Source organism: Emydura macquarii, unplaced genomic scaffold (genome assembly GCF_026122565.2).
Source record: "Emydura macquarii macquarii isolate MOO-44397 ecotype Brisbane River unplaced genomic scaffold, CSIRO-AGI_Emac_v2 contig_2473, whole genome shotgun sequence".
Taxonomy (NCBI): domain Eukaryota; kingdom Metazoa; phylum Chordata; order Testudines; family Chelidae; genus Emydura; species Emydura macquarii.
Window position 1 is genome coordinate 13,086,192 of NW_027132610.1, and position 12,678 is coordinate 13,098,869.

The window sequence follows — 12,678 nt, forward strand, 5'->3', positions numbered from 1 at the left end:
AAATTATTACAATACAAATGTTTAATTTCATAATCATTTGGCAATGCTTCATTAGTCCCAGCATGTGGAAATGAGAAGGCCTTTCTGTAGTTTAGGCCTAAATGTACCTTATAGCGCTTCTGTTTTTCTAGGTTTATTAATTTCATTTTTGGGGCTATTTTTTGTTTTATGTAGATGCCCAAAAATTATGATTTTTGGGGGGCTTTCTTTGTGTATATTCTGTAATGAGAACACTCTTTGTAATGTTCCCTAATGTACTTCAATGTATTACCGTTTCAAACCGCACTCTGTTAAAGTGCACTAGGGAATCTTTAGTAAGCAGCGATAGAGTCTACATGGACCAATTAATGTGCAACACATTAGTGCGCCATGGAAATCAACACCCTGGAGTCTGCATTACTGTTCTGTGTAGACCAGTGGTTAGATAAATGCAAGTAGCCTTTTCTGTTTTTTCCTATTGTTTTTAAAATACCAATTTTTTTGTATTGAGTGTTTTTTCCATGTTTATCAGTTAAAACTGAAAATCAGAAGCCCTACTCACAGCACAATGGATCTTTAGTATGAAAATATATAACATGGAAGAGTGCAAGTTAGGATGAGATGTTCTATTAATGTTGCTCCTCATGTATTTATTATTAGCTTTACCACCAGCAGCCACAATTATCAGTGGAGTCCAGTGCACTTGGAAGATTAAGTTCTAATGGGTTAACTTTCAACTGAGGTGAATTACAGGGTTTAATGACAGCAAGTATACTGTTCTCGTGCGGCTCAGTAGACTCATTCCCTCTGCACTTCGAAGAAAATAAAATGATAAAATCTCTCTCATTCTTGTGGGAATTAGAGGCTTCACATTTGCCAATTTTTTCCAATATGCCAATGAATGATGCGTGGACTTCACAAAGCTTAGGGGTCCAGTGCAGATGCTTATTTGAAGTTTTAAACATCTTTTGTCCCATAGCCCTTTAAGCATTCCTCTTCAAGTAACTAGCTACACCATGCCTATAACAACTAGAGAGCAATATACAGTAGTCTTATCATTGAATCCCATTGCTTTTACACTTCTGAAAGTGTGCCAATGTATACTTTCTCATTAGAGTATGCTCAGTACGTTAACTAGTTGCGAGGAAGGGGTTTTCATTACAGAATTGCATACTTAGTGATGTTTATTAAATTATTATAGCTTTAGCCAAGTGAATTTTGGAGGAAAAAACAGCCCCAATTCATCAACTTGCATGCAGCCCACATGGAGCTCCAGTCACTTCAACAGGGCTTCCTTCAGGTACTGTGGTCCACTCACATCATGTCAGTTGCAGGATTAGGGCCAAAAATGTTTATCATGCCTTATAAGAAATAAACGGGTTAGCCAGTATTCAAATTACATCCTGCCCTCCTCTTAATTTTCTCCCTTGTCTACATGTACTACCAGCAAGATCAAGACTGCAAAAGATCTGAATATATTTGCTGAATGTTGGGTAGTTTAGTAAGGTTTTTTAATTAGAAGTTGATTATGCCAACATTTAAATTATTCTGTTTAGTTTCTACTACAATATAATTGTCTTTCACCACACACTGACCTCTGTTCCCTGTGTGATTCTCTCCACTCTCCTAATTTGTCTGCAGTTTTTCAAAAAGATTGCATTCTTCTTCCAGTAATGGTCCCTATATGGATTCCAGACATGCGCACCATGCTTCAGAGCCCGGAAGGTTTCATATCAGTGTCCATTGACCCACATGCATTGTGCATTATCTCCTGCTCCCATCCAAGCTTATAATAGATCATATGGGTCAACAACATGTTTCCAGTTCCCTCTTGTTGCCACATGGACAGAGTCGGAACCCCTGTTCCTTCGTGCTTTTAGCTTAGTTAAGGGAGTAACCTTCATCCATTCTTCTGTGTGTATAGTTAGTTATTTGATTTTTTTTGTTTTTGTTTTCCTGTTGTTAGTGTTAGTAGTTATTTAGATTAGTATGGTTACTGGCATTCCTTCTCACTCCCCCAGTTGGGGAGGTCTCCCCGTCACAGGGATTATGCCCTGGCAATCCAGATTTCAGAACTGTGCCTCATGCCTGCACTCCTTTGTGAGTGACGAGAACCAATGTTATTTGTGCTGCCTTGCTAAGGCCCACGTTGTCATCCGCTGTACTATCTGCCAGTGGTTCCCACCTCAAACTTCTTAATGGAGCAAGCCATATGCCCACACGTGGAGTTGGATCTGGAACCGGCCGTGCAGTGGCTATCACTAGCAATGAGTGTCCCCCATCCACTTTTCAAATGCCGGATCCAACGGTACCAAAGAAGTTGGACAAGCCCCCTACATGCAAGTAAGAAGCATGACCCTGGCCATAAGGGCAGGTCCCCCATACAAGACTGCCCACAAATAGTGTTGTTTCCCCAAGCTGTTGTGCATGTACCCGGCTGCCCCAGACAGAGTGTAAGGAGAAGCACAAATGGGACCTGCTGGGGTATGCACTGGCTCCAATCTCTGCAGTGGCACTGGTGTGCCTCCCACTTACACCGCCAGGACCTTTGGTATTGTCCAGTGAGGTCTCTTGCACTCCTGGCCACATAGACTCTCTGTTGTCTACCGAAAAGCTGCCTCTTACCCAGGCACCACCCTGCTTTTGGGACCACCAGCCTCCTCCGTCCTGCCTTCACTAATAGATGAACCCTTACTACTTCTACCAGAGCTCTGCCATTCTCTGTACCATTCTCTGAGTCTGAGGATTTCTTGGAACCAGAGCCCTCATTCTCCACAGCCCCCCACTATAGTCTGGACTCTCAACACTAACGTCCTCACCCCCCAACTTACAACCCCAATGGACCATGGTATCTCTGCCCGCTGTCGTCGGTGTTGTTAGTACTTGGTGCTTGTCAGTGTAGGCTGCGTGCATGTGTCCTCATGTAGGTGCTGTCCCAGCTCTGTGCAGATAACCAGGAAGGCACTCACGATCAAATAAATTGACATGACTACGGATTAACTGAGCAACGAAGGCACCCGGGCCAGTTTATTGCAGTTGAAGCACAATGAGAAGCGACCTATAGAATAGCTACTGGTACACTTCAAATATGAGTGCTCCGTTACAATGGATTCAGCACAACTTAATGGCGGGACTTTCCGTTACTAGGCCGGACAAAGTCGTTCCCTCTGACACCCTCTTTTATACACTGTGAATTTCATTCTGCTGCCTTCGTCATAGGTAGTTGTCACCCTCTTGACGTAGTCTAATACCACCCTTTACCGTAAATTGGACAATTTGGGTAAAACTACTTTATCACCTTATTAGGCATTTCTGTTCATCAAAATGTCATGGTCTATGCTGTGGTGGAGCAAGCCCAGCAGCACCCTCAAAAATCTACCCCCCTTCCCTCCCAAACAAAGCGGCTAAAAAGATAGACTGGGTTGGCTGCAAGGCCTACACCTCCATGGACCTTCAGTTCAGGCTTGCCAATTATCAGGCTCTCCTGGCAAAATATGATTTCAAGAATTACACTAAACTCAGATTTTAAAGATTTTCTCCCTCTGGACTGACAGCATTCCATGATGAGGGTCACCTGGGGGGCCAAGGTGGGTCTTTAGGTTGACATGGCCATGACTGACATGTCCATCTGCTCACTTACTACTGGAGTGGTGTTGCAGAGGGGTTTCTGGCTGCAATTCTCTGGGCTCCCCAGAAACATCCAGATGACCATATAGGACCTGCCTTTTGATGCCCAAAAGCTCTTCAACAAAAAGACTGACGAGTTCTTACACTCTCTCAAGGAGTCCTGTGACATGCTCCGGTCCCTGGACATCTATACTCCAATTCCCAGACATAGACAGCAACCAACAGCAACTGTATCATCCTTACATGCATGCCCCCTATCTGCCATATTATCACCATCAGCAGGAGGCATTACGTAGCTGACAGCGATCCAAGAGACTCAGCTATGTGGCCTCCACCACAACAACCTCTTCAGGCCCCCCTCCGCAGTTATCCAAGCACAAGCTTTGATATTCATGCTGAGAACCGTGAGCCTCTCCCCACCGCTACTGTGGCACCCATGTCACCTTTGGGGGTGGCCTTGCCCTATTAGCCTGCAATTGGGGCAAGATCACATTGGACATTGGGTATTGAGGGTTAGCCGCTATGGATACTCCATAGAATTCCTGGCATTTCCACACCACTGGCTTCCGCCCTGCATGTTCCCCCAGAGGTTCCTCCCATTAGAGCAGCCTCCAGCAAGAAGTTGATACTCTTCTCTTGAAGGGTGCCATGGAACAGTCCCATCTCCGTACAGAGGATGAGGGTTCTTTCTATCCCTACTTCCTCATTCCAAAGAAGGGTGGAAGGACACACCTCATTCTGGACCTTAGAGTTCTCAACATCTTTATTCACAAGTCCAAATTCCATATGGTGATACTCTTACCAATTATCCCATCCCCTCCCCACAGAGCCTGGATCATGGTTCTCGACATGATATGCCTGTTTCCACATCAGTATTCACCTAGCGCATCAGAAGTTTCTCCAATTCGAAGTTGGACCCAGCCGCAACTAGTTCAGGGTCTTGCTTTTCGGCATAGTGATGGCTTCATGAGTAATTACCATCTCCACCATCCTAATCCCAGCCCTCTTCATCTCACACCTTGGTTTTTGGATGGAGATCAAAAATAGACAGGGCCTGCGCCACCCTAATGCAATGCTTCTTTACTCAAAGCAGAAAAACATCCAACAGAGCCTGCTACCAAGTGAAATGAAAGCCCTTCATCTCCTGGGTGCACTGCCACCAATACCCACTCATGACAATATCCATACCTATCATCCTGGACTATCTTCTTGACCTCAAGACTTCGGGTTTAGCCCTCAGCTCCATATGAGTCCATCTGGCAGCGCTCAGCGCCTTCTTCCTCCTTCCTCTCTCCCCACCCCCCAATGGATGTCACTTGTGTTCACACACCATACCACAGTCCATTTCCTAAAGGGCCTGTTCCATACCTTCCTGCCAGTCCTAAAACTCTCGCCCTCAGGGGACCTTAGTTTCATTCTCATGAACCCATGGCGATATCCTCCCTTTCATATCTCTCCTTGAAAGTAATTTTCTTAGTGGCCATTACCTTGGCTAGATGGGTCAGTGAACTAGTGGCCATGATGTAGCCTGTGGGCTGAGCCTCAGACACCACATTCCACAGTGTCCTTACGTTTAGACCCTAAATTCCTTCCTAAGGTGTCTGAGTTCCAGCTCAGTCAGTGCATATACTTCCCAATTTTCTACCCCAAATCCCACGTCTCCACTGCGAACAGACTCCTCCACTCCCTTGATGTCTGATTTGCACTGGCATTCTGTCTTCAATGAACCTGTGATTTCCACGCCTTGCCATGACTTTGTAGTCCTTGCCAAAAGAAGCAAATGCCATGCCCTCTCCTTGCAGTGAATTTCCAAATGGGTCTCCTGGGTGCATCCAGGAATTCTACACATACAAGAATATGAGGCCACCTGATGTCATCATGGCGTGTTCTACCCAGGCTCAAGCAGCCATTTCGGCCTGCCTCACTGATATCTCCTGGTAGGACATCTGTCACATGACAACTTGGTGCTCTGTACACATTCTTGCATTACATCATAGGCCACACTGCAGCAGCACTTTTGACCACATCCTCGCACCCACCTCCACACTCATCACTGCTCGCTACTCACTCATGTTTGGAATCCATATAGGGACCATCACTTAAAAAAGAAGGGGAGGTTACGTACCTGTAACTGGAAGTTCTTTCAGATGTATGGTCCCTATTTGGATTCCAATACCCGCCTTCCATCCCCTCTGCTTCAGACCAGTGTACTCAATGGTAAGAGGGGCACTGTATAGGCATCAATTCGCATGGCCTATTATAATCTTGGATGGGAGCGTGAGGTGACACATGAAGTTTGCAGGTCAATGGACACTGCTATGAAATCTTCTGGCTCTGGCACATGGCATGCATTCACACTCACATTTGGAGTTCAAATTGGGACCACGCATCTTGAAGATCCTACAGTTACAGGTAAGTAACCTTTATACTTCTCTGGTAAATGCTCCTGTCAAACCTGCAGCTGTAGGAGAATAATAATTTTGCATTTCACAACCAGCCTCCCTATTCTTATTGTAAGTTTCCGCTCACTTACATGCATATGACCAGATAGCATAGAAAGGTGAATGGGGAGAGATTCTTTTCTAACTTACCCATCAAATGAACTCTTATCTAAGTATCAGTTGCAAAATATTTTTTTACAGGTGGTGATGCATTCTTCCCACTCTACTTACCATCTCTGATTTGTGATATAGACGTTGACTCTTGCCTCCAGTTGGTCCATGATGCCAGCCCCCATTGCCCACTTGTTAACTTTTCAAACAAACACCTTTGTGCATCCTCTCATGCTGCCCCTCTTGCTTGTGAGGAGCTCCCCATAAACATGCACAAAGCTACTCTCATTTGCTATAATGCCTACAAACAACTTTACAGAATTAAACTGTGGAGGTGTTGTGACCACTGCCTATCAACAATATTGTCTCATTGTTTCCTTGTACCCCCTTGTAAGTCTGTCTGTCTCCATCTGTTATCTTTTGTCTTATACTTAGATTGTAAGCATTTTGGGGCAGGGGCCGTCTTTTTGTTCTATGTTTGTATAATGTCTAGCACAACGGAGTCCTGATCCATGACTAGGGCTTCTAGGGTGTGTCTACACAACATTTTGAAAGCCTTCCCGCTTGGATTGATAGATTTGGGATAGTTAGCTTGGGCTAGCACTCTAAAAATAGTTGTATAGCTAGAGCTTTGAAGTTGTGACTCAGGCTGTGAAGCCCACCCCGCTCCTTAAGCTTCAGAGCCTGAGCTCCAGAGGCCTGCTCCAAAATCCTGTGTAGACATACTTCTAGGTGCTACAATAATACAAATAAATAAGGAAATCTAGTATATTTCTCAATAGTATCATTAAAAATAACGGATATTCTTACAATGGCTTTGTATTGTTGCTCAGCACTATTGGTTTCTCTTGTTTACTGAAAAACAAAAGGATGTAATACCAATCTACATGTCAAATCTCTTTTGAAGTGAGAAAATAGCACTTCATCCATGAGTTAACAGTATATATTATGAAAATGAAGGCTTCTTTAAACAAAAAAGTAGTAAGAAAAAAAATCACAACACAAACTACGCTATAGCTTTAAAAATAAAAAACTGCTTGCTCAGTTCTGCATTTCAGTATTGAGGCACCCATTGGCTAAAACGAAATATATTCCACTATAAATATTTAAGTTGTTCATAGCACTGAAGAAGTGCTGAAAACTTCAGAAGAAATTAGCAAGGCACTACATTGCAAAGAGTGGAAGACTGACTATGATATGGAGGAAAATAAGGAGGAGAAAACAGGAAAAAATAATCTTAGCAGGAAATGTTTGAGCATGGCTTTAAAGCAAATACTGAAATAAGATTCAGATTAGGGACGTAAAAATTAGTTTAATTTAAAATCCATTTAAACGTTCTAAAAATAGAATGTTTAAATCGTTAAACGCTGGAGGGGGAGGGGCTGAGCTGAACCAAGCCCTCCTACTGCTCGTCTCACTGGAAGGCCCTCTGCCCCCCAGTTTAGATGGTAATTAGCTGTTTAAAACCTTTAAACAGCTGATTACCATTTAAACGGTTAACCTTTTACATCCCTAATTCAAACACCCATATCCGTGAGCAAAAAGCAGCATTTAAATATTGACCATTATTGAGATGAATTATTAGTGAATACGGTATTAATCTCTTGAACTGGGAAAGTGTATGGACCAAGAGTAGTTTTCTTCTCTGTGAGAAAGACCAATAGTATTAGATATAAGACTATATATTTCTGTCTGATATTATTATTGTCTTTAAGAATAAGAATGTAGCATTTTTATTCATGCCTGGTAAATATTATCCCAGTGCAAATTTCATTTAATCTCCCAGCCTTCAACTAAAAGAAGAAAGTGTCCTAAGAGTTTAAATTTTGTCTGATTTTTCTTTGTTCAGTCATCTAGAGTTCATATAACCAGGGCAGTTCTGGAGCAATTTTTGTCTTTTGCAAAATATCTGGACGGATTGTCACATGGAGCACCTTTATTGAAGCAATTGTGTGATCACATCCTTTTTAATCCTGCTATTTGGATACATACCCCTGCAAAGGTATGTGTACATCTGTAAATGTGTTGTTGTTTCTTGTACTGTAAAGTGACATGTGTTTTGGTTTAAACCATGGTAATTAATGCAGCTTGCTTTTTCTTAATGCTGTATTAAATGTTTGTAATTGTAAACTAAAGGCAAAACCTCCTATAATTTGCAGTTTACGTCTAACATGTATACACTGATTTTTTTTAATTGTTCACTTCTCTGTGTAAAGAAATATGACAGAAATCATTGTTCATCCCCAATAGTAACCAATCTGCAGTGTTTTCATGCATGGTGATTTAAGAATCTTTGAATGAAAGTGAAATGCAATATGGCTTTATAATCTGAAAAACCATACTTTATATTAAGTAGCCAAAATATGAGCTAAAGGGGATGGGGGAAATAACTCATTATATAATTATTTTAATTCATTTACTGTTAACTTCTCTATTTAATGTGAAAAATGAGATTTACTTATATATTTGTTGGCTATAATTTTATTCTTCAGGTGCAACTTTCACTGTATACCTATCTGTCTGCTGAATTTATTGGCACTGCTACTATCTACACCACCATACGCAGAGTAGGAACAGTACTACAGCTAATGCACACACTGAAATACTACTACTGGGTAGTTAATCCTGCTGATAGCAGTGGCATTACTCCTAAAGGACTAGGTAAGTACAATACAATTCTGTTTTATAACAAACTGATTATACAACTTTCTCATAATGAAGTTCAATAACAGCAATGGAAACATGAGAGCTTGTGTAGCAGTAGACAAGGAATTAGATGAAAGTTAATAGTTAAGTACCAATGTGTGAGACTGGCTGATAGCTTAAATACTTACTTACTTTTATGAAATATGAGATGGTGGTTCGTTATACTTTATGCATCTTTTTTGTGCTTTTGAAAATAACCCATTTTTAGGTGTTTTCATAGATTTCTGTGCTACATAAAAAAACTTCAGAAGTTTTTGATTTTCAGATTTTGACTAACTTGTCATTCTTCACATAAAATATAATTCTGTAACTATATTTCTACAATACATACCTTTTGATTTGTTATAGTTTGTAGTAATTTTACAGTACTCTCAGAAGAATCAGTTTATGTTGTGCCTGTTTTATTGGCAAAAGGAAACTTCATTACATAAGTTCTGGGTTGCATAGTGATTGGCTGCTTTCATAGATGATGAAAACAGCACGGACAGCTGACTTTTGTCACTGAAATCTCTAGCACTGTATTTTGAACTCAGTAATAGTTTCCCTCTTCTATTATCAAAATAAAAAAGACTAATTTAACAGCATTTAAAGTCACTTACTTAGCTCAGGAAGTAATTAAATACAAAAACCACAATAATGTATACAGGGCTAGATTGCGTCTATATTACATGTGCACATACAGAATACTAGATCCTTCTGGCTCTATGTTCTGTAGTACTCCTGTTGCATTTAGTGGATTACTCTTTTCTAAAACAAGAATTTGGCTCAAAGTCCTTAAGAGCCACTGAAAGATTACTAATATCTAATCTTTCCTATGCTGCTAACATGAATATGAAGAATTTGAAAAGTTGGGAATAACCATGAATTGGCAGGAGGCTATTGGCATAATAAGTTTTTTACATTTCTTATGTTTGTTAATAATCATTGCAGTGATAGAGCAGTTTGTTTCCCATAGAGAAACCCCGATTGGTATCCCCAATTCAGATGTGGGGAGGCAGAGGATCCCAAAAGGAGTTGCTACCTGAGCTGGGATTACACCTCTGGATTTCCTTGTTCCTCATTCCGCTACATGATGCTTAGCTTTCTTCGTGATAAAATTTAAAAAAATCTGCAAATGATGTTTTGTGCTTACGTTTTCAATTAAAATGAATGAGAAATCTGCCATATTAAACTATGAAAACTACCTCTAGTAACTGGTGGTTAAGTACAGAAATAGCTTTTTCATAGATACCCACCTCAGTGGATTCCCACTCTTGTCTTGCTTCCAGCATAGGACCCAAGTGAGAACTTGGATAACTTTAAAATTCAGAGGCTTTGATGCAGCCATAGAGGTGCCTCTTGCATCTCTCAATCAGGTTCCTTAGGATGTAGAACCTTGGTAATATCAGATGGGCAGAGGCTTCAGAGTAGCCAGGTTCCGTAAGTTTTGCTATCAGTCATCTTGAGCCTCGTGAGATGACAGAGTGGTAAAAACAAACCAACCAACCAAACCTCAAACTGATCTTTGTCTACGCTACATATTCCAATGTTGCTACTAGTGGAACACCACCCTTTGGGGGTGCTAGATTCCAAAATTCATAGCATCTATAAGGCCTAAACTATGCTCTGGAAATCTGACAAATTAATTCAGAGCTTTAAATTTGATAATATCAAGATTTTATTCTCCTCAGAAAGTCACCTGATACTCACATGACAACGTGTTGCTGACCTATTCTCCAGAATGTAACTAACTTTCTTGAATATGCTTCAAAATGCAGACTCTGTACAAGGTTTTCGGAATATGCCAGTCAAACTCAGATAATATGCAATTGCTTCTGTCTGTAGAATTTCTAGCAATTTAGAGTTCAAAGCTATGGGACACTGTAACAGCACTTAAGTATTTGTAGAGTGCTATAGCATGTGTTGTTAGGCATTCTATTTACAACAGCATCAAGATGCTAATAAACCTCAGCCTTCCCAAAGCAAGTAGCACTCTAACGTTGATGCTTTTAAGCACTGTCTGATAATGAATATGCTTGAAGTTTATAAGAGACCTGAGAAGTGTAGATATACCTAATTTTCAGTTTAAAATAAAAAAAAATTGAGAAAATGGCATGCTTCGTATATCTTATGAAGCACTGATAAGGAGTGCAAGAATTTCTAAATTTTCAGTTTTATTTACAATTATAAAACACTGCTTAGCTAATCAGTTTGAAAAACGAGAAATACTCGATGTATCTGATTGATTGCCTTTGAATTGCTTCAGTCCATCTTAGGCTATGACATTCATCCAATCTTCGAAGGCATTGTGTTAAAATTAACATGCTTTAATTTTAATTATCTTAACGATTTTTAAAAAATCATTCCTTTTATTCTGTAGTGTTGGTTTTATGTCTCAGTGGAGTACTTGCAGTAAAAACAGAACATAATTCCTATAATAACAGTTCTTGAATTGTAGAATTCTTTCTTCATTTTCCTATCAGTCTTCTCTGACTCATCTAATTTTAATCAAAGTGTATTTTAGTGTATCGTTCCAAGCAATAATGTAATGACTGGCTATTACACAGTTATTTAAAAGTTTTTACACTTTCTTTAGGCCTGTTTCTTCTATTTGTACATAATTCAGAAATACTCCTTTGTAGATTTTAAATTAACATAAATTGCATTTAAGACAATTTTGCTTATTTAGAGTGTCACATTCAGTTAATTTGTTGTAGTCCAGTGTCTTGATCCAGATTTCATGACCAACTTCCATCACTATAGGCTCACTCTGTATGGAAATAATGTATCTTGGTGTAGAAAGTGATTTTTTTGGCCTAGAGCCTCTTTGTTTAGCTGCAATTTTGGAGTGATCTGTTGATATTATTTTGCTGGCAAGGCTATTGTGAAGTATAATAAGAGATTAGTAGAGTAGGTGAGCTAATTTGGTTTAAATAATAAATATTTAAGGTTCCTTATACTGCTTTGTATGCTTTTAGAGTTATGGAGTTGTTTGTTAAATCATTAGATTAAATGAATGCACTACTGGATATTTAAGTCATGATCAATAAGGAAAAGTTTAAAAAAAAAATTGAAATTATTAAGATGAAAGAAATGCTTAGTTTTAGTTATGAAATCCTCTGAAACTTGTGTGGTTTTTTTAGCAACAGACAGCTAAATAGAACAACTTCAATTTTTTAGAATGTTACTTAAGACTGATCCAGGTTTATAACAAGGGGGGAGAGTGATCAGTATGGCTGATATCTTCGTTCTGTGTAGTTGTAAATTACACATGTAATGGCTGGAACACTGGTTAAATATAAACTTAAGAAATACAAATGTAGCTAAGGACCTTTTTGTCTCAGAATTGTAGTTTTGCTTTACTTTGTAGATTAAAACAATTTTTGTTACTTAGGAATTCTTCTGGCCATAACTTAAATTCTTACTTCTGGTAAAATAGCTGTAGGTACTCTTCTATATTTTATGTGGCTAACATCTTTGACAGGTTAAACTCAACTCCTTTTATCTTATAAAACAAATCTCTACACCACTTAGAATGAAAAAGTGCAGTTAAGCATTTTACTCATGAACCTGTTCAGTTACATGGGAAACAGAAATAATTATTTGTGAGAATTGTGTAAATTTCATAGACCTCAAGCCTAAAAAGATGGTGGTTCTAATATTAATGCTTTTCCACACTCCTTGCAAATGTGCTCCAGCATGTAATAGTAGTGAATTGAGCTTGTGTAGTTTATCATTCAGACTTGAGGTGAAATCCATGATAGTAGCCATCATTAAAGAAATAATTTAATACTGTATATTGCATTTAACCTATCTCCTCTTCCTTTCTGGTGGT

General features: G+C 39.6%; 1 protein-coding gene across 9 annotated transcripts in view; it reads left to right on the forward strand.

The window, feature by feature from the left end:
- NBEA (neurobeachin) overlaps positions 1-12,678 on the forward strand; it is a 748,678-nt gene that overhangs the window by 209,832 nt on the left and 526,168 nt on the right. For all 9 annotated transcript variants that reach the window (XM_067562991.1, XM_067562985.1, XM_067562986.1 and 6 more), the window contains exons 12-13: positions 8,008-8,160; positions 8,651-8,819. In XM_067562991.1, the coding sequence (XP_067419092.1) occupies positions 8,008-8,160; positions 8,651-8,819 (322 nt within the window). The remainder of the gene's footprint in view (positions 1-8,007; positions 8,161-8,650; positions 8,820-12,678) is intronic.